General features: G+C 41.8%; 1 protein-coding gene across 5 annotated transcripts in view; it reads right to left on the minus strand.

Moving 5' to 3' along the window:
• The window catches only part of NAALADL2 (N-acetylated alpha-linked acidic dipeptidase like 2), a 984,106-nt gene that overhangs the window by 420,648 nt on the left and 535,935 nt on the right, over window positions 1-27,523 (minus strand). For all 5 annotated transcript variants that reach the window (XM_075937993.2, XM_075937986.2, XM_075937990.2 and 2 more), the window contains one exon: window positions 19,874-20,147. In XM_075937993.2, coding sequence (XP_075794108.2) covers window positions 19,874-20,147 — 274 coding nt within the window. The remainder of the gene's footprint in view (window positions 1-19,873; window positions 20,148-27,523) is intronic.

Below are 27,523 nucleotides of genomic sequence, written 5' to 3' on the forward strand. Positions count from 1 at the left end.
GATTCTGAAAATGTTCATGCTAAGAGAAAACGTGCTATGTGGGGTCAATTTTCCCATTAAAAATAATGGAAAAGGTGGGGGTTGCATTTCAGGTGGTGGTGGCAAAGTCAATTTTTTGTTGGTGCTGGGTCATCAGCGTCAACATTAGATATCTAGCAACGCAAGATAACTAGCAACACAAGTCGCTGTGGTTTGTTAAAACACAAAGATAAAAATATGAGTGAGCAGAGAAGCACTGTGACCACATGTATTCATTTGCTCATGCATATTACCACTGTTTTCACCAACTTATACTGCCACACAGAGTAGTTTGCCACTTGATTATTTTCGTGTTATTTTGGGGATGGTCGTGTCATTCGAAAAACGTTCCCTAAAAAAAAATCGTGCTATTGCGAAAACGTGTTAAGCGGGCACGTGTTAAACGAGTACTTACTGTAGTCTTCTCCAACAAAACCAGTACATAGAAATGGAATGCCATACACTTGTCTCCTATAACTGATGTGTGTTGAACTCCCAATGAGCCCAAGTAAACTGCCTGGTTTAATTTTTTACAATTATTAAATGCATATTTTAATGGGAAGTAACAATGGTGGGATCAGCAATCAAAAGACAAGTATGCAGATATGGCGTAACAATGAGATTAGTCAAGGGAATTGTGGACAAGTGAATGTAGACTGAGTATGCATTAGATAGATTTATTTCTGGTGCCACAGACACAAGATAGGGAGAAAAGGAGAAGAATGGGGAAACAAGCGTGTCACAGTTTTTACACAGACATCCCCCCTTCTTACAGTGTCAGTTCTGACACTGACATCCCCTGATGAGGCTCTTCCATTTAGTGACCACAGAGAGGATGTGGCTAGTCCATCTTCACATGAGACAGGGAGATCTGATTGTCAAGTGTCCCCTGTCTGCCAAAAGTCCATGGTCTGATGTGATTAAATTACATTGTTTCCAGCAATAGTGGTAGATTTTTTGAGGCAAGCTTACTGTTTGCACACAGGCAATATTTAAGAGTAAGATAATTACCTACCACTCTTTGAATAATTAGGGACATTATTACAGAACTCTCATCTCCTGAATACACTGAAGAAAACCAAACCCAAGTGCTTCTTGACCCTCTTTTTATGACCCATATGATCTTGGCAATCAATAATACAGGGTAAATGAGAACAAAACTGTCAGGAAACAGAAAACCACCTCTCTACAAGGAAAGAACTTAATACGCACTCACATACATTCTGATTAAGCTGCAAATTTCCCTAATAATCTATCATTCAACATCCAAAAGTCCTTTGCCTGAAATTCTACAAACATCATTTGTCTTAGTCTCTGCTCTGAGTGCAAAATTGGAGTACACATTTGATAAACATGATAAAATTTTACCATGGTCATCCTTAAAAATACTTACCAATTTTGCCTTAGACAAACATTAGATGAGGTCACTTTAGTGTATGCCAATTTCCCAGTTCACCACATATATTTATGCTAGAGAACACTGTGATAACCATTTCTATTTAAGAAAAAAACAGAAAGTTGGGATTGTTTAGTTTTGTTTTTGTTAAAGAGTAACCACTGTATAGTCACAGACCTACAACAGCAGTTACAATATATTCAGTAAAATTTTTAAGTTGCAATGATCCATGTAATTTTTTGCCTATCAATTATTGGGCTCCCTACAGGAATAAATGGATGAAATTATATGGCCTGTGTTATGCAGGCGGTCAGAAAAGATTATTATAATGGGTCTCTTCTGGGTTTAAAACTCTGAATGTTATCCTTTATCATAGCTCTAACAAGGATATTTTTAAAAAATCCTAAGGAATTGAAATCTTATTTAAAAGTCTTATTTATTGATTTTTCATTTCTAGATTTTCCTCCTATTTCAATCCTTTGCAAAAAGATCATGCCCAAAAGCCATTGGCTTGCATCAAGTGGCAAACCCCCTCCTGGGGGTCACTGCATGTTCTCTTCTCCAGGCCCAGTCAGCTTGCTGGCTAAAGCAGAGGGGGGTTGAGACCACAGGTACATCTACACAGCTCTATTATTGCAGAATAATGTCAGTTATTCCAAAATAACATAACCTGCAAGCAGTTATTTTGACATAATGTTGAAATAATAGCGATCTGGAGGACTTCTTACTCCGACTTGTGTAACCTCATTTTATGAGGAGTTAGGGAATTCAGAAGAAGAGTGCTCTACCTCAGACTTCCTGCTGTTCAGATAGCTTATTTCGACTTTTGAGGCTATTTCGACTTAAGCTATGCAACTGACATAGCTGAAGTTGTGTAGCTTATTTCGGCGTTAGCCCAGCTGTGCAGACATACCCAGGGCTGGATTAAGGGTGAGGCTAGCCGGGCAGCTGCCCAGGGCGCCGCCTGACTGAAGTGGTAAGGGGCGCCGCGTGCCTGGGGGCGGGGCCATGCATGCGCCGCGTGCCCGGGGGCGGGGCCATGCATGCGCCGCGTGCCCGGGGGCGGGGCCATGCATGCGCCACGTGCCCGGGGGCGGGGCCATGCATGCGCCACGTGCCCGGGGGCGGGGCCATGCATGCGCCACATGCCCGCTGCCCGGGGCACAAGTATGGCTCGGTCTGGCACTGGACATACCTCATATGGCTTAGCCTCCTTCCGCATCCATTATTTCTTCCCTTAAAAAGTGCTGCAGTGAAGCAGTCACTCACTACATAGAGCACGGAGGGTACCATTTTGTCTTATCTCTGAATGGTGGCATAAGTGAGAGCCTTGGAAAAGAGGTGGGAAGCTCCTTTATACAACATCCCATAATGGTAGTTAATCATCTCCTCTTTGAACTATTATGTACAGGGACATATGACAAATGGGAATAAGAATGATATTGCTCTTTCTAATTCACTTAAGGCCCATAATGAATGAGAAACAGAGTACTGCACATTCATAAAAAAAGTGAGGCGCAAGGAACTTTAGTCATTAGATTTATTTATAGTTGATACGCAGGGTGGGGTCGCCCTTCCCCTCTCTAAAAATCAAACCAATCTTTTAAGCTTGGAGTTGTTTACAATTTCTTTTTTCTATTTTTAACTTGTAGAATTCAGCTGGGGCTGCAACCAAAGCCATCAGGCAGAGCAAGATGTGAGTTTCTGAGAAGGTCTAGCCACAACCAGAAGTGTTGAAGTCACAAGAGAGCACCTCTTCTCATGACTTTTCCAGTCCAAATTGCAGACCCAGGAATTTGGACAGCTGAAATAAGCACCTGTTTATCCGAACAGAACCTTGATGCCAAACATTGGCCGAGATGGGGGTGTTGTATTTTAGAATTTGGTCCAGTTTATATATATCTTGGTGCAACTCCATCAATGTTGACACTTGGTGAATTCCCTCTCATTCCATCAGATGCTGCTGATGAAGTGAATTGCAACTCAAAAACTTATGCCATAATAAAATTGTTAGCTACTGGATTCCTTGTTCTTTTTTACTGAAACAGATTAACTCAGCTACCTCTGAAACCTGCCAGTGCTGAGACTGTGTTCTCCTGTTTCTTCATCTCTGAAAGATTTTCAAGGGACATTTGCCAAAAAGAATCTCCACTGGGAGAGGCTGTGTTAGCTGTTCGTTTCAAATATTCCAGCTTATCCACTTAGCCACATAATGGCTCTGAATCCACAGTTATACCGCTCCTGAATGCTGTCTGTAATCAGGTTATCCCAGACCTTCTTACAGCAAAGGATGCTGTAAAGCTTTTAGAAAGTTAACTGAAATTCATCCTCATCAGAACTATTTGTCACTTGAAACTTCAAAAGTATTGAGTCTTCCCCCTGCATTTTAAGCATTCTTTTGATTAAAGGAAGCTATAAAAATTGTTCTACCTGTCATCCATTCAGCTGAACACATGTTCCTTTGTATTTTTCTCTTAATGAAAACTTATTGGCAATGTCCTCAAGTGGCGATCTCAAAAGATTTATGTTGTTGGCTTTGTCATCTTGTCCTAGTAGGCTGGGAATTGCCGATTTTTGGATTTTTCAATATTGCCATTATTTCAAAGAACAAACGTTATTGTCTCTGTTTTCTAGATAGAGAACAGCTATCTTGTAGAAAAGTATCCACAGATTTGATACTAGTGTAATAGTACAGGACAGCTATTTCTTTTTTAAAGTCTGTGACAATATGTTTAGATAACATCCAAAGTAGGACATCTTTTTAAAGATTCCAGCTGACATGATATATCATGCTGAATCAAAGAATAAAACGTGTCATTGCTTATCTTCTTAGTGTCCAGCTCCAATTCACAGCATATCCCATGTTATTTATATTTCCTTCTTTTTTTCCTGACTAGCAAACACTTGAAATTAATATTCAGTGTACTGATCCAAAATGTTTATGTTTATAGAGTGTTTATTTTATGTTCTCATGACAGACTGAAATACTGCTGGTGGTGCAAGGGTCAGATTGTTATGTCCAATAAATAGCATGACAGTTTTACTGCTCCCTGTGGTAGGGGATTAAATATCAGATAACCAAGGATGTTCAGGCAAGATAAGACATTATCTGTCTCCAATTGCAGTTCCTTAATATTGACAGTGTTCCTAAAGTTTCAGCACTTACTGTTCTTATTTCTGAGGAAAAGAAGCAAGTGACAGCTTATTCTCTACTATGTTTTATAATCGTCCATAACCACCGTGTTTGAAGGGACTATTAAATAAGTGTTTACACTAAAGGTTATTTCATTTTTAGATTGCAAGTTGTGCAGGTTCTTAAGGTGACGGGACTCAGCATTTTATAAATGTAGAATTACTTCTTATGTACTGTTCTGACAACTCTAGCTTCAGCACAATTCCAAAATGCTTTCTATTAAAAGCCCCATGTTCAGTCACAAACTTCACCTTTTGGTCTGACATTTTCCATATTGGCTCTCTGTTTGAAGGTGACACTTTTTTGGTTAAAGTTTGAACAAATTTCCTTCAAGACACTTTTGAGAACTGAGACCTGAGGGGAAAAAAACTCCCAAAAAACAAATAACCATACACTACCCCAACAAACCCATATACTTAACTCTAAAAAAGCCCCCAAAAAATTCCACCAGAGATGAAGAACAAACTGAGGTTTGAAATATGAAGTGTGGCCTGAAAATACTCTTAAGGAGTAGTATCTTTGCATGTCTTGAAAAAAACTGCTGTTTAACTCAGATATAACATGAGAAAATTGCCCATTTCAACATCTCCCTAAGCCTACATGTCTGCTTCTAAACTAGAGCTGGACAATTTTTTTCAAAGAATGTATTTGAAAATAAGCACAACACAGCAGAAGGAAAGGAAGAGCTGTTGCTGCTACTTCTGCCACCATGCACGCCAACTTACAAATTTTAGTCCAGTTGTTAGGGCACTTATGGTGTGTGTGTGTGTGTGTGTGTGTGCGCGCGCACTCACGCCAGACTCAAAATGGACTTTTCTAAGTCACCCAAAAAAGCCTGAAAACATTCATATTTGATACAATCCTACCAAAAATGTATATTTGTTACTCCCAAACTGGAAAAATCAGTTATTTGTGCAGCTTTAGTTAAAACAGATGTGTTACATGCAGAGGTGACTGATTCGGGGGGAGGGGGGCTAGCCACATCATCCCCTCCAGCCTGGGGAAGGTTTGGGGCAACCCACCTCAATCCCAGGCCCTGTTTCTCCCTGCCCCTGCTCTGCCCCCCCCTTCCCACCTTTTCACCCCCCTTGCTCTGCCCCATCCCAGAGGACTATCAGAGCTGACGCCATCGTGAGGAGTCTGGACATACCTCCGACAATCATTGGCAGCAGCAGGGGAAGCGGAGCAAGGCAGGTCCACTGTTTGGCTCCCATGGCTGCATTGCTTTGCTTCCCTCCAGGGAGTGCAAGGACCGTCCTGCCCCCTTCCCTGAAAGGGTGCAGCTGGGGCCACCTTACTCTGCTTCCTCTACCACTGAGTACAGGGTGGGAGGGTGCATTCCTCTTGCAGCTGCCAGGCCTCCTCCTCACTAGCAGCTAGCTGGTTGCTCCAACTCATGGTGTTGGGGGCATGTGACCCCTCACGTCCACTACGCATCATCCCTGGTTATGTGTGTACCTCACATTTGTTTCAGACAGTCACAAGCTGCTGAAAGAAGCCAATTTGTCGTCACTGAGCAGTCAGGGCATATTGAGCCATAGTGGAGAGAGGCTCCACATGGTTTACTCTAAGCTTTGCCTCTGCGCTGACAAGCATCAGATTTCAAGGCTAGGAAAGACTGTCCAGTGTGCTCTGCATACCGCTCACCACCAACACTACCCAGAACGCACACACTAACCCAACAGCCCAATTTAGACCAAACGTATTACAGCTCTCAAGTACCTAACTGTTAAATGCTACATGCAGGGAATAGTAGATACCAAGGTGCACCAATGCCTTAAGCCCTTCGTATGGCAGGGTACTGATTATGTGAGTATACCCAGTTCACCCCAGCAGGTGTGCCACACCCTATGCTGCAGAAAGGAAAATACACCAGGATCACTGGGTTGCCAGGTGTCCGGTTTTCTACCGGACAGTCTGGTATTTGTGCCCTCTGTCCGGTAGAAAAAATCAGAAAAAATACCAGACATGTGCAATGTCCGGTATTTTCTGAATTTCTGTCTGAGTGCCGGATGGAAGCCTGGCGGGGGCGAGGGAGCGACTGGGAGGCCGGCAGTGATTGGCGCTGGGAGCCCCGTGGTCACGTGCAAAAGCCTGGCAGGTCAGGGGCAGTGGCTAGGACTCCCAGCCACTCTCCCTGCCCAGCTTCTGCACACAACCAGAGGCTCCCAGCGCCGATTGCGGCCCCGGCTCCCAGCTAGGAGCCCCTGGTTGTGTACAGAAGCCGGGCAGGGGGAGTGGCTCCCAGCCACTCCCCCCGCCCCCGCCCGGCTTCTACTAGCAACCAGAAGCTGTGCCTGCCGGGGGCACAGCCTGTTGGACTCCGACTGCTGCCAGTGGCTGAACCCACCCCCCGCCAGCTCTGCTTCCCGCCCCCCTTCTTCCGGCCCCTCCTCCTCCCGTCCAGCCCCTCTTGGGCCCCAACCTCCCCCGAGCTTTGTTTCCTGCTGCCCCCTTTCTCCCGGCCCCCCTTCCGCCCAGCCAGCTCCACGGCCCCCAACCCCTCCCCCCTCCAGACCCACCTCCCGCCCCCCTTCCTCCTGGCCAGCCCCGCCCCCCCACCCATGATCAAGTGTATCCGGCTTTTTTTTTGGGGGGGGGGTCTACCTGGTAACCCAATCACTGCCAGTCTTACCTGAGAAAATATTTGTTCCCAACCCCGCAGATGTTGATCAGTTATACCCTGAGCTTTGAGCAAAAACCTACCTGCCAAGCACTGCAGAAAGAGAATGCTCAGTGCCACTTCAGAACACTATCCTATCCTATCCAGCTGCCATCTCCATCTGCGGCCACCCCCGAAGGTTGAAGAAGAAAGTGATTGAAACCCAAGCCAAAACACAAGCAAGTAAGATAATGCCACTCAGAAATGTGTCTAACTCTCTCTTAAAATGTAGAGAGGAACAATCAGTTTCACACATTCAAAATGGGAAGTGACCGTCTAGGAAGAAGTACTATAGAAAGGGATCTAGGGGTCATAGTGGACCACAAGCTAAATATGAGTCAGTATGCAAAAAAAATCAAACATGATATGGAGATGCATTAACAGGAGAGTTGTGAGCAAGACACAAGAAGTAATTCTTGCACTCTACTCTGCACTGATTATTTCAGGAAACGTGGAGAAATTGGAAAAGGTCCAGAAAAGCAACAAAAACGATGAAAGGTCTAGAAAACAAGACCTATGAGGGGAGACTAAAGAATGGGTGCATTTAGTTTGTGTTTAGACTGAGGGGGGACATTATAGCAGCTTTTAAGTACCTAAAAGGGTGTTACAAGGAGGAGGGAGAAAAATGATTCTCTTTAATATCTAATGAATTGACAGGAAGCAATGGGTTTAAATTGCAGCAACAGAGGTTTGGGTTGAACATTAGGAAAAACTCTGTAATTGTCAGGATGGTTAAGCACTGGAATAAGTTGCCTCGGGAGGTTATGGAATCTCGGTCATTGGAGATATTTAAGTGCGGGTTAGAAAAACATCTAGCAGAGATGATCTAAATGGTGCTTGATCCTGCAGTGAGGGCAGAGGCTAGACCTGATGACTTCTCAAGGTCCCTTCCAGTTCTAGTATTCTATGATTACTACATTGTTAACTCCTATAGTTCCTGTTGGGAGGCTTTTCTTGAACCTGATCCCTCTGGTGGCTAGAAACCTTCTAATTTGCAGCCTGAATTTGTTCATAACCAGCCAGCCTCCATTTATTCTTGTATCAATATCAACCTTTAGCTTAGACAGCTCTTCAAATTCCCTGGCATATTCCACTTTGATGTATTTATATGAGATCAACCATATCCATTCCCAGTCTTTGGTAAGCCAACTTCCTCCAGTCTTTATTCATAAAACAGGCCCTCCATTTCCTGGACTATCTTAATAAATCTTCTCTACACCTGATTTAGTTTAAATTAATCTTTTTTTAACATGGCTGACTAGAATTCTACACGGTACTCCATACGAGGCCTTAACAAAGACTAGTACAATGGCATCAATACTACTTTCTTTACTGAAAATGCCTCACCTGATATACCCTTGTATTATATTTGGGTTTTTTTGAAGCTGCATTGCATTTGTGGCTGTCATGCTGTGATCAATATATACATCCAGGTGTGTCTCCTCCTCTGGCATCTCCAACTGACAAGGTCCCAGCTTGTCACAAATATTCTTCTTATTAGACCCTATATGTATGACTTTTCACTTTGTATTATTGAATTCCATCCTATTTCTGTCACTTCAGTTTTCAGGATCATTCAGATCTTCCCATATAATATTCTGATCCATCTCTGTATTGACAATGCCTCCCAACTTTGTACTGTCAAGAAATTTCATTAGCATATTCCTACTTTTCATGCCAAGGTCATTAACAAACATTTTGATTAAGATTGATCCCAAGATCGACCCTTGAAGAACTCTACTAGTAAACTCTCCAAAGTCCAATAATACATCTTTCAGCACAACCTGTTGCCTTCTCCCTTTACATCAATTCCTTAACCACCTTACAATTCTCATATGGATCCCCATCTTCTTGAGAATAACTAATAATTTCCCATGTGGAAACATGTCAAATGCTTTACTGCAATCCAAGTACATTAGATTTACATTATTACCTTTATTGAACTTGTAACCTCATCAATAGTCCTAAATAAAAATACAGTTATTTTCCTCAAGAAGGAAATCTGTTAAGTCTGGCACAATCCACCTTTGGTAAACCCCTTGTATTATATCCTCTTTTCCTTTTATCTCCATGAACTTCATTATTCTTTACTTCGCAGTTTGTTCTGAAACATTACATATTACTGAGGCTAGACTAACAGGTCTGTAACTGTGCAGATCACTTTTGTCTTTTTTAAAAATATAGGTAAAAGAGGATTAGCTGTTATCCGGTCATCAATTATTATCTAGTCATCAGGTAATAGGCCTGAACAGATTATTAAGGATTTTTAATGTAACAACCAGTTCTCCTGTAATTTGCTGGCTTCCTTAAGTGTACTGAGCTCAAAGGCCTGGTCTAAACTAGACCAGGCAGATTGGCTTATGATACACCATACGTCTTTGGCTTACCATAAACCAAGTTGCCGTGGCATCTACATTGTGGGAGGCCAGCAAGAGCACAAACTTCAGCCAGCTTCCCTTACTCCTCACAGAATGAGAAGTACAGGATTCCAGCAGAGGTTGCCCTCAGTGTTCGATTTGGAGGACTGCACCTCTGGAGGGTCGATCTTCTCCATAGTGTAGACATGCCCTAAGATCATATTTCCACCACCACTTGCATTGGCAAAACTCATGTTGCTTGGTGCTGTGAATATTCCATTCTCTGAGTGACATAAATTACACCAGCATAAGCTCCAGTGTGCACCACTATGTCAGCAGGAAAGGTTTTGTCAACATAGCTTCTGCCGATTGCAGCGTGTGTTTTTTTTATGCCGATGGGGGAGCTCTCTCCCATCTGCATAGAGTATCTGCCCGACACATGTATAACTTTGCCACTGCAGCACTGTAAATGAAGACATGTTCTATGTTATTCTTCCACTTCAAATGTGATATTTTCCATTTCTATCCACTTCTTTCCCACCTTGCCTTCATACCCATGTTTCATATTGTATTGAAAACTGAAGCCATGTATTTGTTTAATTTTGGGGCATACATAGATTCTTTAGTCTCCCTCCTCTCTCTAACTTTCCTGGTCTATCCGATACAATTTAAAAGAAAATTATGTCTAGCAGTCAGTCCTGACAGAAATATTTCCTCTAGTTCCCACAAAGCAATCTCTTCCAGGCAGGTTTCTCAGCCCGTCAGTGACTTGAATTCTGCCCGAGAAGTAGTGTAACCACTGACTTCTGCCATCTTAGGCCACATTTACATTACAGCAGCACAAGATACAGTGTCATAGCTACGCTGCGATAGTGCTATAGCTTAGATGTTTCCTGCAGTGATGGAAGGAGTTTTTGCGTCACTGTAGGAACTCCAGTTCTGTGAATAATGGTTACTGGATGGAAGCATTCTTCCATCAATTTAACTGTAAATTCAGCCCCCCTCCACCCCGAGTACTGTTGCTATATCAACCTAACTTTTTAAGAGTAAACCAGGACTTACACTAGGATTGACCTTGATGCAGTGACCTCATCATTCCATCAACCTGCAGTGCCTTCACCCTTCCGTCAACTTCACAGCACTGGACCATGAACAATATGCCATACTTAGAGCAGTGCTGATCCACTGGTGGGCACTGCTTTCTCATCCACCCCTACACAGCACGGAGACATTAATGCGTGCTCGATTACATGCAGTCATGTAAGTGTTCACTAATTGGGACAACACGCTTACAAGAGTCATAGTCACAATTTGTAAATTGCACCAACCCTGTAGCTAAATAGTGTAAGATTTTTTTTTATTCTTTAAAAATATCTAGTAAGTTATTGGGGGAAGGATTAGTGCAGCATTCAGGCAGTACGGCTAAAAATACAAAAAAAAGCAAGAGATTAAGGGTGATATTTTCTACATTTGTGCCTTTGAAAATCTACTTCTTAGTAGTTAAGCTTCTACCAGGCATGCTGCTCTGGTTTCAGCACACAGTGTTCTATTTTCTTTTACTAGTGAACTGCGTAATTTGATATATGAACGGCTCTGTCTTAAACAGACACGATAAAGACATCTGAAGGTACAACATCCCTTTGTGAAGACTGCCATTGCAGGAACTGCTGTACTTCCTGATCATGATTTTAATTGTATAACCTTCACATTTCATAAACATAGCTTTCTGAGTATTCATTATAGCAGAGTTGCAGCTCTGCTATAGTTAGGATTGAGTGCCACTTTCTGTTTAAAGGTTAGCTGTCCTTTAAAACCCACATGCTTTCTCAGATAGCCTTGACATTTGCTGTAGTTCTTGAGAGTGTAGATAGAGTTAATCATTCAAATATGGGACCATTTGAACAAGGAGCTGTCAGGATACAGTCCCTGTTAAATAAAAGGACATCTGATTACAAAAAGCAGCTGATTTTTAGGGAGAGGGGGTACAATTGGGACTCTAATCCTCCCCAAACCAATCTCAATCACCCGGGTAAGCAACAGTGAAAAAGTTACTAGGGGTAAAATTTGCAACTTCATATTAGCAGAGGCTAAAATGCATAAGAGAGTGAAATGTGAATATGCAGCAAGCTCAGGTCACTGGACAAGTCAAGTGGATCACATTCAGTGTGTTCTCACACTCACTGGGTGGCTCAAGGTGATGCGTTGCAGATACTGAGCTGGAGATGCACACAAACAGTGGGTACATCAGACAGCATGGCTGCAGGTAGGCATGTCCATGCTAGTTTTAGTCTCGGTAGCACAAGTAGTGATGATGTGGAGGCCTAGCAACCATAGTAAGTACCCAGGGATTTGTGATGGGTTTGTTCTGGGGCAGCTAACTCACACTGATGTTTGCACTCTTCCTTTGAAGGTGCTATAGAGCACATGAGTACTACAGGGTTAACTTTAACACCTCCTCTTTGCAACAGCAAAATTTAGGTTACGTCTGGCACAGGAAACAGAAGTGACACAAACCTGCTTTTCATTCAAACTCTGATGCTACTTCATGCAACCACCTCTGGTTTATACATGTTACACCCCTTCTATCTGACGCAGAGCCTCACTAAGTTCTGGAGACAACTGACACATATCCCACCAGATTGTAGATAATTCCCATGGCAAGCCAACATCTGTGTGCACATCTATTGATACAACCTGTAGTGCACCTCTCCTGATATCACTACCATAGCTCTCCCAAGCTGATCCAATCAATCCCTCAACCATTCAATACTGTGTATTCTACACCTAGTACAGAGAACACAGAGTTCATTCATAACTATGAAACACAACACAATTAATGACCTATATTCTTAGACTGTTCTCATGTGTACTTGTTATGACTTCCCACCCATCACCAAGTTACAATGCTTTTTGCTGAAACATTTCTAAATCAACAGGGCAGAGTTAAGGTTATAGTCCTGGTTGTGGTATAAACCTTCATATTAAATGTTCATTACCTTCATCTCTAGATTCTCCTTCTACATTCTGTAGGGAGCACAAGCACTACTGGAAAGCCTTAATTTGACATTAAGAAAGTTTTGGGGCAAGTTTTGGGTTAACTGTAACCCCCAAGGATATTACCTAGATTCCTAGGGCTCTGTCTGCTGGCAACTCAGGGAGACACACTCTGAGTTTGTCTTGGCTCTCCCTCGCTACCAGGGTCAGAGTCTGCCAGGCAACCCATAGGGAGTGAGAGGCCCCTCCCAGAGAGTTGAAGAGTGGAAGGAGGAGCCATTGTTGGGGGAGTCTGGAGCCAGCCAGGGCAAGGGGAGGACTCGCTGTGTAGGAGCTAGTAAGCCACAAGCCTGCTTGAAGGGTTTCCCCTGAGAACTAGCCTCTAGGGACCTGAAGGCAGGATCCCTCAGCTGGGTTTTATGTCTCCACTGTTGATTCCCAGTTTGTGGAGTTTGCTGGGAGGTTTTCCCAGCCAGGCTGAGTTGGCTCTCCAGCTCCCTGGGTGAGACCTGTCACAGCATGGTCAGCTCTGCTCTGTCTGCTGGTTTGGGGCTGCTGCCTGCTGTGTGTGTGTCTGAATGCTGAGGTAGGAGATTACAGTTTGAATTTTAGTGCAGTTGTGTGGCCTGCACCTTGAGCCTTGCACCCCTTTGTGGTGAGGGGAAATTCTGGGACTGAAGCAGCCTGATTCCTGCCTGAAGAGGATCCCTGCCAGAAGAGAGCAGCCCCTCTCCAGTGACTGTCACCTCTGAACCTGAGGCTCATTCATAGAGTGTGTGAGTGCACCAATTTTTAGTTAGTAAATCAGGGAATTTATTTGGGGATTTTATTACCTGCTGCATATTAAACCTGTGGAGGGATTTACTGCCTTCTCCCATGTGAGAGTCCTTTGGGCTGTACTGGACCTAGTCAGCCTCACTGCTAAACCAATGCAGAGAAGAATGTTGTGGTCAAAAGCAAGGGTGGATATAGGGCAGGGCGAACGGGGCGGCCACCCCGGGCCCCGCGCTTCAGAAAGCCCCGCGCTTGCGCCGTGGCAAAGGGGGGCCCCGCGGAATTATGCTGCCCGGTGCCCCGCAAAACGGTCATCTGCCCCTGGTCAAAAGTCATCAAGGGCCCCAACAAAGTACGTGTACCAATGGGGACACTGATCTTACAGTTGCTGGGCACCGGTGACCCTAAAAATAGTGTTTTACCCTTTTCTGTTATATTTGTCTCCTGTTTAATATAATTGTGTTTATTATAGTGTATGCGTTTGTGCTATTTTCTGAGAGTCTCCAACTATCTGCGAAGTAAGTGGGGATTATCCTGGGTTAGAATTTTACTCCCAAACTGCCCTGGTGACCCTGCCAGGAAGGAGTGAGGGGGGTGGAGGCACCGCCAAATAAATCCATCGGAAAAAATAAAGTTGTGTGGGTGGCGGGATCCAGAAGAACCCAGACCTGTCCATCAAAACTTGTAATCAGATTGTCTTTAAAGAACGTAATCAGGTGGAGAGGGGGAGCTACATAACAATAAACCAAAATTCTCTTAATTTATATTAAAATAATTTCATAGAATCATATAATACTACAACTGAAAGAGACCTCGAGAAATCACCTAGTCCAGTCCCCTGCCCTCATGGCAGGACCAAGCACCATCTAGATCATCCCTGATAGATGTCTATGCAACCTGCTCTTAAATATCTCCAGTGATGGAGATTCCACAACCTCCCTAAGCAATTTATTCCAGTGTTTAAAGACCCGGACAGTTATGAAGTTTTTCCTACCTAAACCTCCCTTGCTGCAAATTAAGCCCATTGTTTCTTGTCCTATCATCAGAGGCCAAGGAGAACAATTTTTCTTTCTCCTCCTTGTAACACCCATTTAGACACTTAGACCATTTGTCTCTAACTTGTGCTTCTGTCCAACGTTCCTTAACTAGCATGGGAATTAACAATCAGGTTCTCCAGGGATATTTTTTCACTGGATAGGATTAGAATCAGGGTGAAATTCACCTGTGTGCAGAGAACCACCAAAGTGACCACTGGAGTCATATCTAAGTTCCGCTGGGCTTAAATGGTTAACTAGCCACGTGCCGAATAAGGGTAAATTTAACCCCAAACGTGTAATTTAAATTAATCAGTAGTTAACATGATTTCTTTCCCTATTTTTGCCAACTAAGCAAAGTATTTAACCTTGCTATTCAATTGTGATTAACTTTTAATAAAAGTATATTACATAAATGTCATTGTTTCTTCAACATGATTTGGCTTATGCTAATTTATTTACATAACCCCTGCAATATGTTTTTCACAGATGACCTGACAGCTCTTTTCAAAACCCTTCTATGATCTGCTTGTCTTCATGCTGGAGTAAACAGTGTCACCTTTCCAGTGCACAGTGAATTACACAGAAGCAGCAAGGCACGCCATCAATCACACTGCATTAAGATGACTTTCAAAATAGATTTTAGAAATCACAAATGCTATTTAGGCTGTTAGGGAAAGTACAGATTGGACAGTTCATATGAAATGGCCATATGATGAATGGACATGACGGGTCTTCAAAGAAAAGGAGCACTGGTATTGTACAAATAACCCTGTCAAAACAAAAGTAAGACTGGCTACCACAATTTCAGAACTCTTTAATCGCTTTATCAACTAGAAGTTCAAAGAGATATTGTTGGTATCAGAAACTTGTATTGATGCACAGACTGTAAATTCTGTGCAAAGCCAGCCCACGCTAAGGATTTGCATTAGATTTTGAAAATAAGAATATTCAATATTACTGGAAGTTTGTTGCAAAATATCTTTTAACAGGAAAAAAAAAAACCTTTGAAATTTCTATCATAGCCAAGCTGCCGGACAGCCAAAGTAAATGTAATTTGCTGGCTTACTTAATGTGACTATGTCTCCCTCTACTGCCTTATCTTAGTAACAATGACCAACTGCTACTCCCAGTTCTAGATACTGGCACACTTAGCTCATACATTAGTGTGCTTTTGGCATGCCAACTCCAAGTTTTGATCATTGCTAATAATGCAGTCAAGGTAAATAAATATGTGGTCATAGTTCATTACCACAGATGGGATTTATGATTTGTGGATCTAGAAATGCTGAAAGAAAGACTTTTCTGAGAGCAAATACATATAATCTACTGGGGTCTAGCCTTTTCCAAAACAACACACATATAAATCTAGTGAGCATCTCTCAAGTTGCTGATCTTAAAACCCTGATATAGCTAAAGTAATTATTCCTTTGGCTCAAGTGACAAAGGTGTGATTTTCCTTTTTCCGATACAAGATCCAGGATTCAATCACCACTATTGCCTATGTAATCTATGTCTACACAGCCTACTTCATTATTTAGAAGTCCTAAAAAATAATAGGGGTGTTAACTATTGGGTATTTGTGTAAATGTGTAACCGTTTGAAATTTTAGCGGTTACTTATTTACACATAGGGGAAAGCAGGCAGGAGCCAGTGCTCCCAGAAAGCTAGCTGTTAAGTGAATTCCTTGCAAGCACTGGCTCCTGCCTGCCTCCTCCCATCCAGGAACCCACCCCTGCAATCAGCCCTGGTGCCAATTCTGTCCACACATCTATATAAGCACTATCATCACAGGACCTAACCACATAAATCACCACATCAGAGGCTCATTTAACTGCACACATGAATAAAGACATTGGCTGGATGGCCAGCTACATTCCACATCCTAATGACATTAAAAAACCAAACAATGGGTACTCAAGTAGTACCTTCTCTATCAGCTTCATGTAGCATGGACACTCTAATTGATTATTTCTTTTCCTTTTTTCCTTTCTTTTCCCTTCTCTCCCCATTCCCTATTTATTTAGAAACTGGACCTTTAATAACTCCATTCATCTGAAGAAGTGGGTTGTACCCGCAAAAGCTCATGATACCATCTACATGTTTTATAGCAGGCATATCCAAAGTCCGGCCCGCGGGCCAACTGCGGCCCATGTTCCGGTTTAATACGGCCCCCCAGGTAATTTGGCAATATCTATCTTTTATGGCCCCCAACAAATCCATATGTATTGAGATGAATACATTGTAAAATCTCAGTTAATGTCAGTTGGTCTAAATCAGTTATAAATATATTTGGACACAATGGCTGTGTCTACACTGGGCCACTTATTCCGGAAAATCAGCCGCTTTTCCGGAATAAGCTGCGAGCTGTCTACACTGGCCCTTGAATTTCCGGAAAAGCAATGACGCTCTACTGTACAAAATCAGCCGCTATTCCGGAAAAGCTACGCTGCTCCCGCTCGGGCATAAGTCCTCATTCCGGAACACTGTTCCGGAAAAGGGCCAGTGTAGACAGCCCAGTAGTCTTTTCCGGAAAAAAGCCCCGATCGCGAAAATGGTGATCAGGGCTCTTTTCCGGAAAAGCGCGTCTACATTGGCCACAGATGCTTTTCCGGAAAAAGGGCTTTTCCGGAAAAGCAACCTGCCAATGTAGACGCTCCTTTTCCGGAAAAACTGAAAACGGAATAGTATTCCGTTTTAAGCATTTCCGAAAATTCATGCCAGTGTAGACACAGCCGACATGTATACTTGGTGTTATGTTCCTGTTCATATTTTTTTAACTTAAAAGTTGACAGACAACCTTTATTACCAATAATATGTAATGTACTTTACAATGTTCCTGACATATATTTCAGCTTCCTGGATTTTTTTTTTCATCTGGCCTTCAGATATGAAAGGCAGAGTGATTTAACACCTGTTTAGATTTGTCATCCATGTGACGAAATGAAAAGTATGCCGTTTGCAATAAACTTTGCATAAAATAGTTAATTTGCATTTAATTTTAATGGTTCAAAGAATATCAGGCAAAATGGTCGGCCCTCACGCATGTTCACGTCATCAAATCTGGCCCTCTTTGAAAAAAGTTTGGACACCCCTGTTTTATAGTAATAGAGAGGTAGTCATGTTAGTCTGATCTTGGTAAAACAAAAGGAAAAAATATGTAGCACTTTAAAGACTAACGAGATAGTTTATTAGGTGATGAGCTTTTGTGGGCCAGACCCATTTCTTAGCTCCTCACCTAATAAACTATCTTGTTGGGCTTTAAAGTGCTACATATTTTTTTTCCTTTTGATCTACATGTTTTGTTAGTCTCTAAGGCACTGACAGACTACTAGTTGTTTTTAAAGTTTCACCTACACATTGACATCCTTAGTAAATAAGGAACTATTCTGAAATGTAACTTGCATTGCTATAATGCTGGTGTGACATTGTTAAACAATACTTTTTTTTTTGCATACATCTTTATTTTAACCCTGTGACGGGGTGGCCCCGCCCCGCACTCAAGCCCTGGGAAACCACTAGGTGCCAGGAGCAGAGAGAGCCCCACCCACACAGCCCTACTGGGCATGCTCCAAGGGGAGCAGAGGTATAAAAGGCTGCTGGCCTGCTCAGAAGGGGCAGACCGTGGCCTGAGCTGGAGTTAGCACCCAACTGCCAGAGAAGGAGTCACCAGGACTGCTGAATGCGCCACTGCCAGGCCCAAGCCGGGCTCGCCCCCAGCGACGGAGCCGCCGGCTGACCCCCCCCCGTGACCCAGGCACCGGACCGGACACTGCCAACCCCGACACTGACTGGGGACGTGCCGCTACAGCAACCCGACCAACGCCAACAGGCGGGACCACTACGGGCCGGGGGAAAGGGGTAGGAAGCGACCCAGGGCAGGGAGCTGGAAAAGCGGGAGGCACCCGCCACTGATAGGGCCCTGGGTCGGGGTCCGGTGGAGAGGGAGGGCCTGGGCCCCCTACCCCTCCTGCCCTGAACCCCAGCGAGTGGGGAGCTCGGCCCGAGGACTAGGCCGCAGAGGCGGCGTATGAAGGACTAGGCCAGGAGTCCGTATTTCCCCTACCACAGGGGCAGGATACTTTGAAACTAGGCCAGGAGGCCGTATTTCCCCTAATAAAGGGGCATCCTACTTTGGGACGAGGCACCCAAGTAACTAAGGATATGTCTCCACAACTAGACACCTGCAAATGGTCTGTGCCAGCCAACTTGAGTTCAGGGGGGAAAGTGTCCGAGAGCTCTGACTCCAGCACAAGCCCAGAAGTCTAAACAACAATGAAATAGCTGTGCAGCCTAAAGCTAAGTCAGTTGGTGCAGACTGTGTTTTTCTTTGTTCTGTAGACATACCCTAATATACTAAGAACATAAGAACAACCATACTGGGTCAGACCAAAGGTCAGTCTAGCCCAGGATCCTGTCTTCCAACAGCAGTCAATACCAGGTAAACCTCATAGTGATGGGCAATGTTGAGAAAGTATAAAGGTCTGTGGGTTTTGAGGGGGGAATCCCCAAAATCTCAATTTCTCACCCACGCTTTTCTATTAATACTTTAATCATGAAAAGAAACTAAACTTTTTCAAAGCACTTTACAAATGTATTCAATCTCACAACATCCCTATTGGCTAGGTAAGTAAAAACTATTATCCCCAAGTGGAAACTGAGGCAGGGATGCTCAATGATTTGCCCAAGGCCACAGAGGAAGAATGTGTCAGGTGCAGCATTGTAATTGAAAAGTTTTGGTACCTAACTCTGGCCTCAAACCAGACCTTAGTGCCTCTTCCCTTCTCTGTGTGCCTTTCTCAAGTATTATTTTGCAATGTTTGCTGAGCAGTTTTTTCTCACAACTACAGGGAGAAGAAAAAGTTCTAGAGAAAACCCTAAGGGTGTGTCTACACTGCATCCTTAGCTTGAAATAAGCTATGCAATTTGAGCAATGCAAATTGTGTGGTTTATTTCTAGTTAGTGTCAAAATAGTTTATTTCGTAATTTGGCACTGTATATTTCAAAATGTGGTGTTGTATAAACTGCTATTCTGAAACGTCCTTTAATCCTTGTGGAACGAGGTTTACAGAGACATCGGAATAGTGAGCCTGTTACATTTCAAAATAACAGCCTTGTTCAAAAGATGCAGAACAGCTATTTTGGGATACTGGAAGTATCCCAAAATAGTGCCACAGTTATACTCTCACAGACTCTGGTATCCAGGAAATGTAAACCCACCATCTGAGAGACAGGTGACATTTAATTCTTAAAAAAACCCTATATAACAAATCATTTCAAGGTCTGAGCTGAACTATGGACCATATCTTATTTACCTGAATCTTTTTGCTCATCTCTAGTCTGAGATTTTTACCATCATTCCCATGACTTGCCAGTTAAAGATAGATGGGAGCTGTTTTCTAATTCTATTTCACTGTAAATGACAAAGACAAATGATCGTATTACCTCGAGAGTTCCTTTGGCAGAGTAAGCAGCATATGAGTACAGAAGGTCTTGGCTGTGAAGCTTTTTGGTCTCCCTGTAACACTTCTGTCCATTTGGATAAAAGCATTCACCACTATTTTTCAAAGTTACTGTATTTGAAGAAGAGCCTGGCAGGTCAAGCAAGACAGAGTAATTTACTAGCTGAACATCTTCAAGGCCACAAGAAGTCCATTGAACCAGAAGTTTCATTGCAATGTCTGTATCTTCTTCTTTCCTAGGCAGCTGTATCAAATCTCTGGAGGTAAGGGGGAAAAAAAAACAGTAATAGTACATTTTTCCAATACACATTCATCTTGCACAGATATAGCAGTTCACAATTTCATTTATGTGAGACCAAGAATGCGTAATAGTTTACTATACAATACAACAAAGCACCTTTCATTCTCTTTTGCATGTAATTCCTTATCAGTCATCAGAAAAATAAAATTCTTTGTGAAGAATAACATTTGTCTTTTAAGAAAAATATCCTATTGGAATTCCAAAATCTCACAGGAGTGATTTCAAATCACTGTATAATTTGTAAAGGATTCAACATTTACATGTAGCATTTACACTTCCATGCTGAAATAGCTACATTTCTGAGCACTGGCTTTCATTCCTATACCTAGCCTACCTACTTATGTTCAGCGGTAATATATACTTATTAACCTCAAACCTGATCAAACCTAAACAATTTAATGTAACATATATAAAGTAATCTTCCTTTATGACTTCAAGGAGGGTTTAGAAAGATTAACTCCATCTCACAAAATGTTATAATGTACCTTAGGTACATTTTACAGATTGGCAAACTGAGTCACAGAAAGGTTAAATTAACTGCAATTAACTGACAGAGCTTGCAACAGAAATCAGGGATGGAATCCTGGGAAAGCAAAGACAATGACTAAGCTCTCACTGACTTCAACGGTCAGGATTTCACTCCAGGCATCTAAAGTAGTATGGGGAAAAGCTGCATATTTTGATCCACTGAAGAACAGGAAACAAAGTTCTAAATATTTATGTTCAGACGTCGTAAAAATTAAGTCTGCTCATTTTATATTACGCCTTTTTAAAAGAATCTCTCTAAATTCTGTGGTGTTACAGCCCCAGGAAAGTAATGGATCATAATTAAAACACTGCAAAAGAGTGTCATAGGGTGATGCTGTTGGGCACGCACCTTTGCAGCAGATCAGCGAATGATAGACATGCCTGCCTCAGTTACTCTTTTCACAGTCCCCCAAAATTTCCCAAGTGAAGGTAATTTAATACAAAAGTCCCACACATACACAAATCATAATAAGAGTTCAATGACCATAGTCCAGATTTCTCCCACAATAGTTCAAAGAGCATGGCATAGAATTATGGCACCTCTCACTATGCTCCAGCGCTCCAGTGCAGCCCTGACATCTCTTACCATGTTCCTGCTCTACTAAGACAGACACGCCCACACATTCTAATTCAAGTGCAACCCACCTCTTCCAAGTAGGAGCCCTCATGGCTAGAGCCCAGTCAAATTCACAGCCATGAAAAACACCACACAGAAAATGAAATCTAGTTTTCCCCTGTGCAATCTGGTCTTTCGTGTACTTTTACCATATCTATACAGAATTCACAGGCGAGACCAGTGTTTTTCAAAATCAAGAGTGCTGATCCCAAAAGGAAGTTGCAGGGAGATGGCAAGATTATTTTACAGAAGTCACAGTTTTGCCACCCTTACTTATGTTCTACCTTCAGAGCTTGACCTGTTCTCATTCTTAGGTGCAGCTGCATCCTCTTATTAGCCAAATGGAAGCACCTACTCTGGATTACAAAAACTGAACTTGCTTCATTTGCAAAGGCCAGCCACCAGGTGACAAGGAAACTCACAAAATCTATGATCAGAAGCTTTGCAAGGGTTGGTAACTGGCCTTCATAAGAAGACTAGAACTTTTCTGTGGTATAATCTCTGTTGAATTTTAAGACAAAGATATACAAAATGAAGATATGCTTAAACTGCATTTTCAATTGATTTTCAAACAATGCTACAAATTACCATACTAATAACTGTTATTTTAGAGCATCCAGCAGTGCCATAGGTTGGTATTTTAAAACAGTGTTTCTCAACCAGTGGTACAAGTACCCTTAGGGATACTCGAGAGAAGTCTGGGGTGGGGGTGGGGGGTACATCAACACACCTGAAATTTAGAGAAAACTGAATTTGTGTTTTAAGTTTTACAGCACTTTATTATTTTTGTACTTTTTACACCCCAAAATTTCATCATCCGCCTGGCTACGATTAAGTTGTTTAAACAAATGTGTTGCAATGGTAGAAAAAAATTGTGTGCGTCTGAAAAATGTACGGATTGGGGGTATATTTTTTATTTTATTTTATTTTATTTTTTTGAAAAAGAGGTACCTTATAAAAAAAAGGTTGAGAAACACTGCTTTACAATGTCAACAAAGATCCCAATCTTCAGGAGTTTTACAGGTTAGTTAAAAGACATGACCATCTGCAGTGTAACAAGAAAACAAATTCCAAGAAGTCAGAACTCCACTAGATTTTTAAGAAACAGCCCAATTTTTAAGAACTGCTTATGCAATGAAAAAATACCTCATTCACTGGTCACCGTTACATTCCTGTTTTCTTTTTCCAAAAGTTTCAGCTTTAAAAAATGATTGGTTTGAACCAAATCCATCCAATATAGGATAATTTATTTGATGTAATTTTTCAGCTGGGGCTGGAGGGAGAGGATAATACTGGAAAATTAGCTACAATTAAATATTTAGCCTGCATTCACTGAGCAAAACAATTTGCAATGCCGAAAAGAGCAGTTTCACTAAGTGTCATATTATTTGAGAGAAAGTTTTCCTTAGCCTTGATATCCACAGTAAAGGGTTGTCAGGGCAGCACAGTAAAATGTCATACAGAACACCTGAGCCTAGAAATTATTTTGTCAATACCACTCAATAGGCTGACAAAGCATGACTAGGCTGATTTTGGCTTTTCTTGGCCAAATGCAGTTTATATCACTCGAACACCTGCTACTGTATGATCCAGAAAATGGCAATGATGAGAGAACTGAAGGAAACAATGAGTGCCAAGGAAATAGCACTGTATCTAACAACTATTTCAGTGGGAAAATGGAAGCTTAAAACAAAAGGAAGAGAAAATACATTTATCAATCTAACATACCTTGCCACACCCAGTCTCAGAATGTTTCACTATACCGCAAGGAGCTCTGAAGAGTAGTAGCCTTGTTAGCATGCTGAATGTCTCTAAGGCTATGTCTACACTACAGGGTTTTAGGACATATTTGCACAAAAACCCACGGAGTGTCCACCCCTCAAGTGCATTTTTGCACAAGAAAATTTACAGTAAAATGGCAGAACAGAGGGCTTTTTGCGGTGTAGGTATACCTCTTTCTACGAGGAATAACTCCTTTTTGCGCAAGGGTTCTTGTGCAAAAAGATTTGTGTGGACACTCAACAGGGATTTCTGGCACAAAAAGAGCCTACAGGAAAAAGCACAGCTGCTCTGATGGCCATTCTGTGAATGGCAAGCAGAACTTTCTTGCGCAAGAGTGTCTATGCAGTGTGGATGCTCTTTTGCGCAAAAGCATATCACTTTTGCGATGCACTTTTGAGGTGTGGACACACTTTTGTGCAAGAAGTTTTTGTGGAAGATCTCTTCCGCAAAAAGCTTCTTGCACAAAAACCCTGCAGTGTAGACAAAGCCAAAATATAATGTTAAATGGGGAATCATCACTGAGTGGGTGTGTTTTTACTAGGATCCCATGAAAATCATTTTTGATCCTATGCTCTTGAACATTTTTAATTAATGACATGGAAGAAAACAAAGCCATCCCTAGTAAAGTTTGCAGATGTCACAAATATTGCAGGTGTAGTAAATAATTAAGAGGACAGGTGACTGATACAGAGTGATCTGGATATTAGCTATGAGTCAGAAGGGGCAGGGATGGTGTCCCTAGCTTCTATTGGTCAGAAATGGGAATAGATGACAAGCAACAGATCATTTGATGATTACCTGTTTTGTTTATTCCCTCTGAAGTACCTGGCTTTGGGCATGTCAGAAGACAGGGTACTGGGCTAGATGGACTTTTGATCTGACCCAGTCTGGCCAGTCTTACGAATAATTTGGTAAGATGAGCACAAGTTTACTGAGCAAAAAAGATGCATTTTAATATGGTTAAATGCAATGTACACATGCAGGAACAAAGAATGTAGGCTGCACTCTGAGAAGGGGGGCATTCTGTTCTGGGAATCAGTGAATACTACCTTATCATTTAAAACATGGTTAGTTGAGGAATATTTACTACACATACAGTGTCACTCACAACCACATCTTATTGGTGATGTGTTAACAACCTAGACTGATAACATATTACAACTTCACCAGATGGCACAGTATGCACTCCAATAGCTAATGCCATCTAAAGGCCAATACAGGTTTCAGCATATATTATTGATTGCACATGCAGATCAAAACATTTGAAAAACCCCTACGGAAAGACGCTGGGTATACAATATCTGAATGTAATCTGTACAGCAGTCAGAGTTACTGCTGTTCAGAGTTCAACTTCTTTACAAGAATGCTGGGTTTATGTTAAAGACTTCAGAGATCCAGTCAGGAGGAATAATTGTCAAAGGTCACTCTTCAGATTTAATCTTCTTAATTTATCTAAAATAAGTCTTCAAGCAGGCTGAACAAAATGGAGAAGTTAATCCAATCACTAGTACATTACAAGTCTCAAATTTCATCTGTTATGCCCTCTAATGCAATGACAAACTTGGACAGTACAGAAACACACAAAGTCATTTGATTAATACAGTCACTACTTCAGGATCCACATTTCCCACAGGTGCTAGAAACAGTAATAGAATAAATAATTGGAAGAAACCCATCCCATACAAATAAGGTTATGACATATTTCAACAGCCAGCATTCTGTTGCCATAAAAAGCGGTTTATTTTTTTAAAAGGACACAATTATCAAATTGTTCCCTCAGTAATAACTAAAGATTATTTTTACTCTATAATTAAATGAAGCATGTCTTTGAAACTTTTGACACAACATACTTGACAGAATTAAAGAAATGAACACACTATTTACTTCATAAATTTCCTATAGCATATTAAAATCAAATTGCAAATCATAGCACAAGTGTTATTAAAACAACTAAGCAGATACTTGTGTCTTTGATGAGTCTCACAGAGAACAAAATAACACTTTTAGGCAGTTTAATTAAAAAGATTGAGCCAAATTTCTCCCTGATGTAAATCCACTAATTTCATTGATTTACATCATGGATTAATTTGATCCATGATTGTTTGTGACAGGCTGGTTAGATAACAGAAACAATGTCACAAGAATAGTCTTTCCAACAATACTCCAAATTCAGGATCCCAGAAAGAAGGTGTTTTTCCTTATCAGTTAATGAGGAAAAAACATTATATCTCATGCACTGCAGAGTCACCTTCTGCATCCTACTAACTACTAATGTGAGTTAATTTACATTTTTTAAAATTTACTTTCTATTAAGACTTGTATCAAGATACCATGTGTGAGCTGTATAAAGGAACGTCTACCCAGCAGGGCAAAACTCGAATTAAGATACGCAACTTCAGCTATGTCAATTGCGTAATTGAAGTCAAAATAGCTTAATTCGGCTTTTCACGCTGATTATACAGCAGGAAGTCAAAGAAAGAACAATCTTCCTTCAACTTTCCCCACTACTCATGAAATGAGGGTTACAGGCTCCGGAGTCCTCTATCTCAACATTATTTTGAAATAATAACTTGCTGCGTAGACACACATTTTGTTTGTCTGCATCATCATGCAATTGTTAGAGAGAATGTTCTCAGTATCTAAAACTTCAATACCAACACTATGTCAATTTTCATTTACACTGCTGCCTTTAATAGTGAGCCAGACTGTGATACTATTATTCACTTTCTAATAGGCCATCTTCACTATAAGTCAAAGATACGTTCCAAAAAACTTGGACTTACAGTGAAACAACTTAAAGCAGGGAATTTTTTTCCCATAGCTGACTTCCATTTGTGCAATTTTTTTTTTTTTTTGCATTACTGAAGAGCACGGAATGGGAGGACTTATAACACATCAGTTCCTACAAGCATCAATGACTTTAGCACAGAACGAATGTATTCAGGGGTGACTTATAGCGGGGGCGCCCTGTACTCTATTCAGCAAGTTGATCCATGGAAATTAATGGTGATACTGTACTGCCAAGTAAGGTATTACACTAGAGGCCACATCTTCACCTACTGTAAATCTACATAGCTCTATTGAACTCAATGGACTTTCATTGGCAAATGATCTGCAGGAACATAAAAGTATTAGAATCTGGCACAAGTATATGACAATAACAACAACAGCAGAATGAATAATAGAGTGGCTTTCATCGGAGGATTTCAAGAAGCTTTTCTAAAAATTAAACTTTAGAGCACCCTCAGAGACAGGCAAATAGAAAAGACCTAAACCTCCTCAAACTTCAGGTAAAAGAAAGTCATCAGTGTGTGAAACCCATTGGGATGCAGGTGATAGAAGAAGTAAGGCAACAAGAATGGTTCCTCAACTCAGAACAGACGTGCCAACTACTTTTTTGCTGACATCTATTTGAGTCTATGGCCACTGGTCCTGCCTGTCTCTTTCTCCACACGCAGTGATCACCTGATCTCTACCTTCCCCAGTGTGGGGGATGCCACCTCTTTTCCCCTATGGGGGCAACCAGCCTCTTGCCCTCTTCTCTGTAGGGACAAGCTGGGGAATCACTTCATTTTTCCATGTGCCAGCAGCCTCTTTATGCTTCTTCCCCCACTCCCTCAGCAGAGTTGTTTGAAAGCAGCCAATCCTACCTGCACTTTCTCCTCCACCAGCCTGCTCAGTGAGGAATCAGCGCCTGCCCCCCCATCATTGTCCTTGCAGTTAGCAGACTCTGTAGACAACTAATCCCACTCTTCTTTCTTCCTCTTAGGCTGCACTACAGCAGTTTGTCGGAAGAGGAAATACAAATGGAGCGCTCATTTGCAAATCTCGCACTCTCATTTGCATATTCTTTTTGTGGAAGAGGTTTTTGCACTAAAAAGCCCTATCCATTTGTTGGAAAACCCCTGTTTTGAACACAAGATCCCTTATTCCTCAAAAAATTAGGTTTAGAGGATCTTGCACAAAACGGGGTTTTCCAACAAATGGCCCCGACTACACAGGGCTTTTTAGCACAAAAACCTCTTCTGAAAAAAGGATTGAAGAGAATATGCAAACGAGAGCACGAGATTTGCATTTCCTCTTCTGACAAACTGCTGTAGTGTAGATGGAGCCTCAGAATTAGCAGCTAACCTCCTTACCTCCTCCTTCCCTTCATAGCCTCTGGGAGCACACACACACACACACACACACACACACACAAAATCATCTTGTTACCATAATACTTGGCCAGTCTTCACCTTCCCCTTGTTTTAGATTAGGACTCTTTAACTGTGCTCCCACAAGGAAAGCCTTGTAGGTTCAGCGTTCTAGCCTAGATCATGCCTTGCTGGGGACATGATTACATTTCAGTGATAAGCTCATTTAGGGTTGCCAGATGGTTTCAACAAAAATACTGACCGCCCCCC

Source organism: Pelodiscus sinensis, chromosome 10, assembly GCF_052426305.1.
Source record: "Pelodiscus sinensis isolate ZL-2025 chromosome 10, ASM5242630v1, whole genome shotgun sequence".
NCBI lineage: Eukaryota > Metazoa > Chordata > Testudines > Trionychidae > Pelodiscus > Pelodiscus sinensis.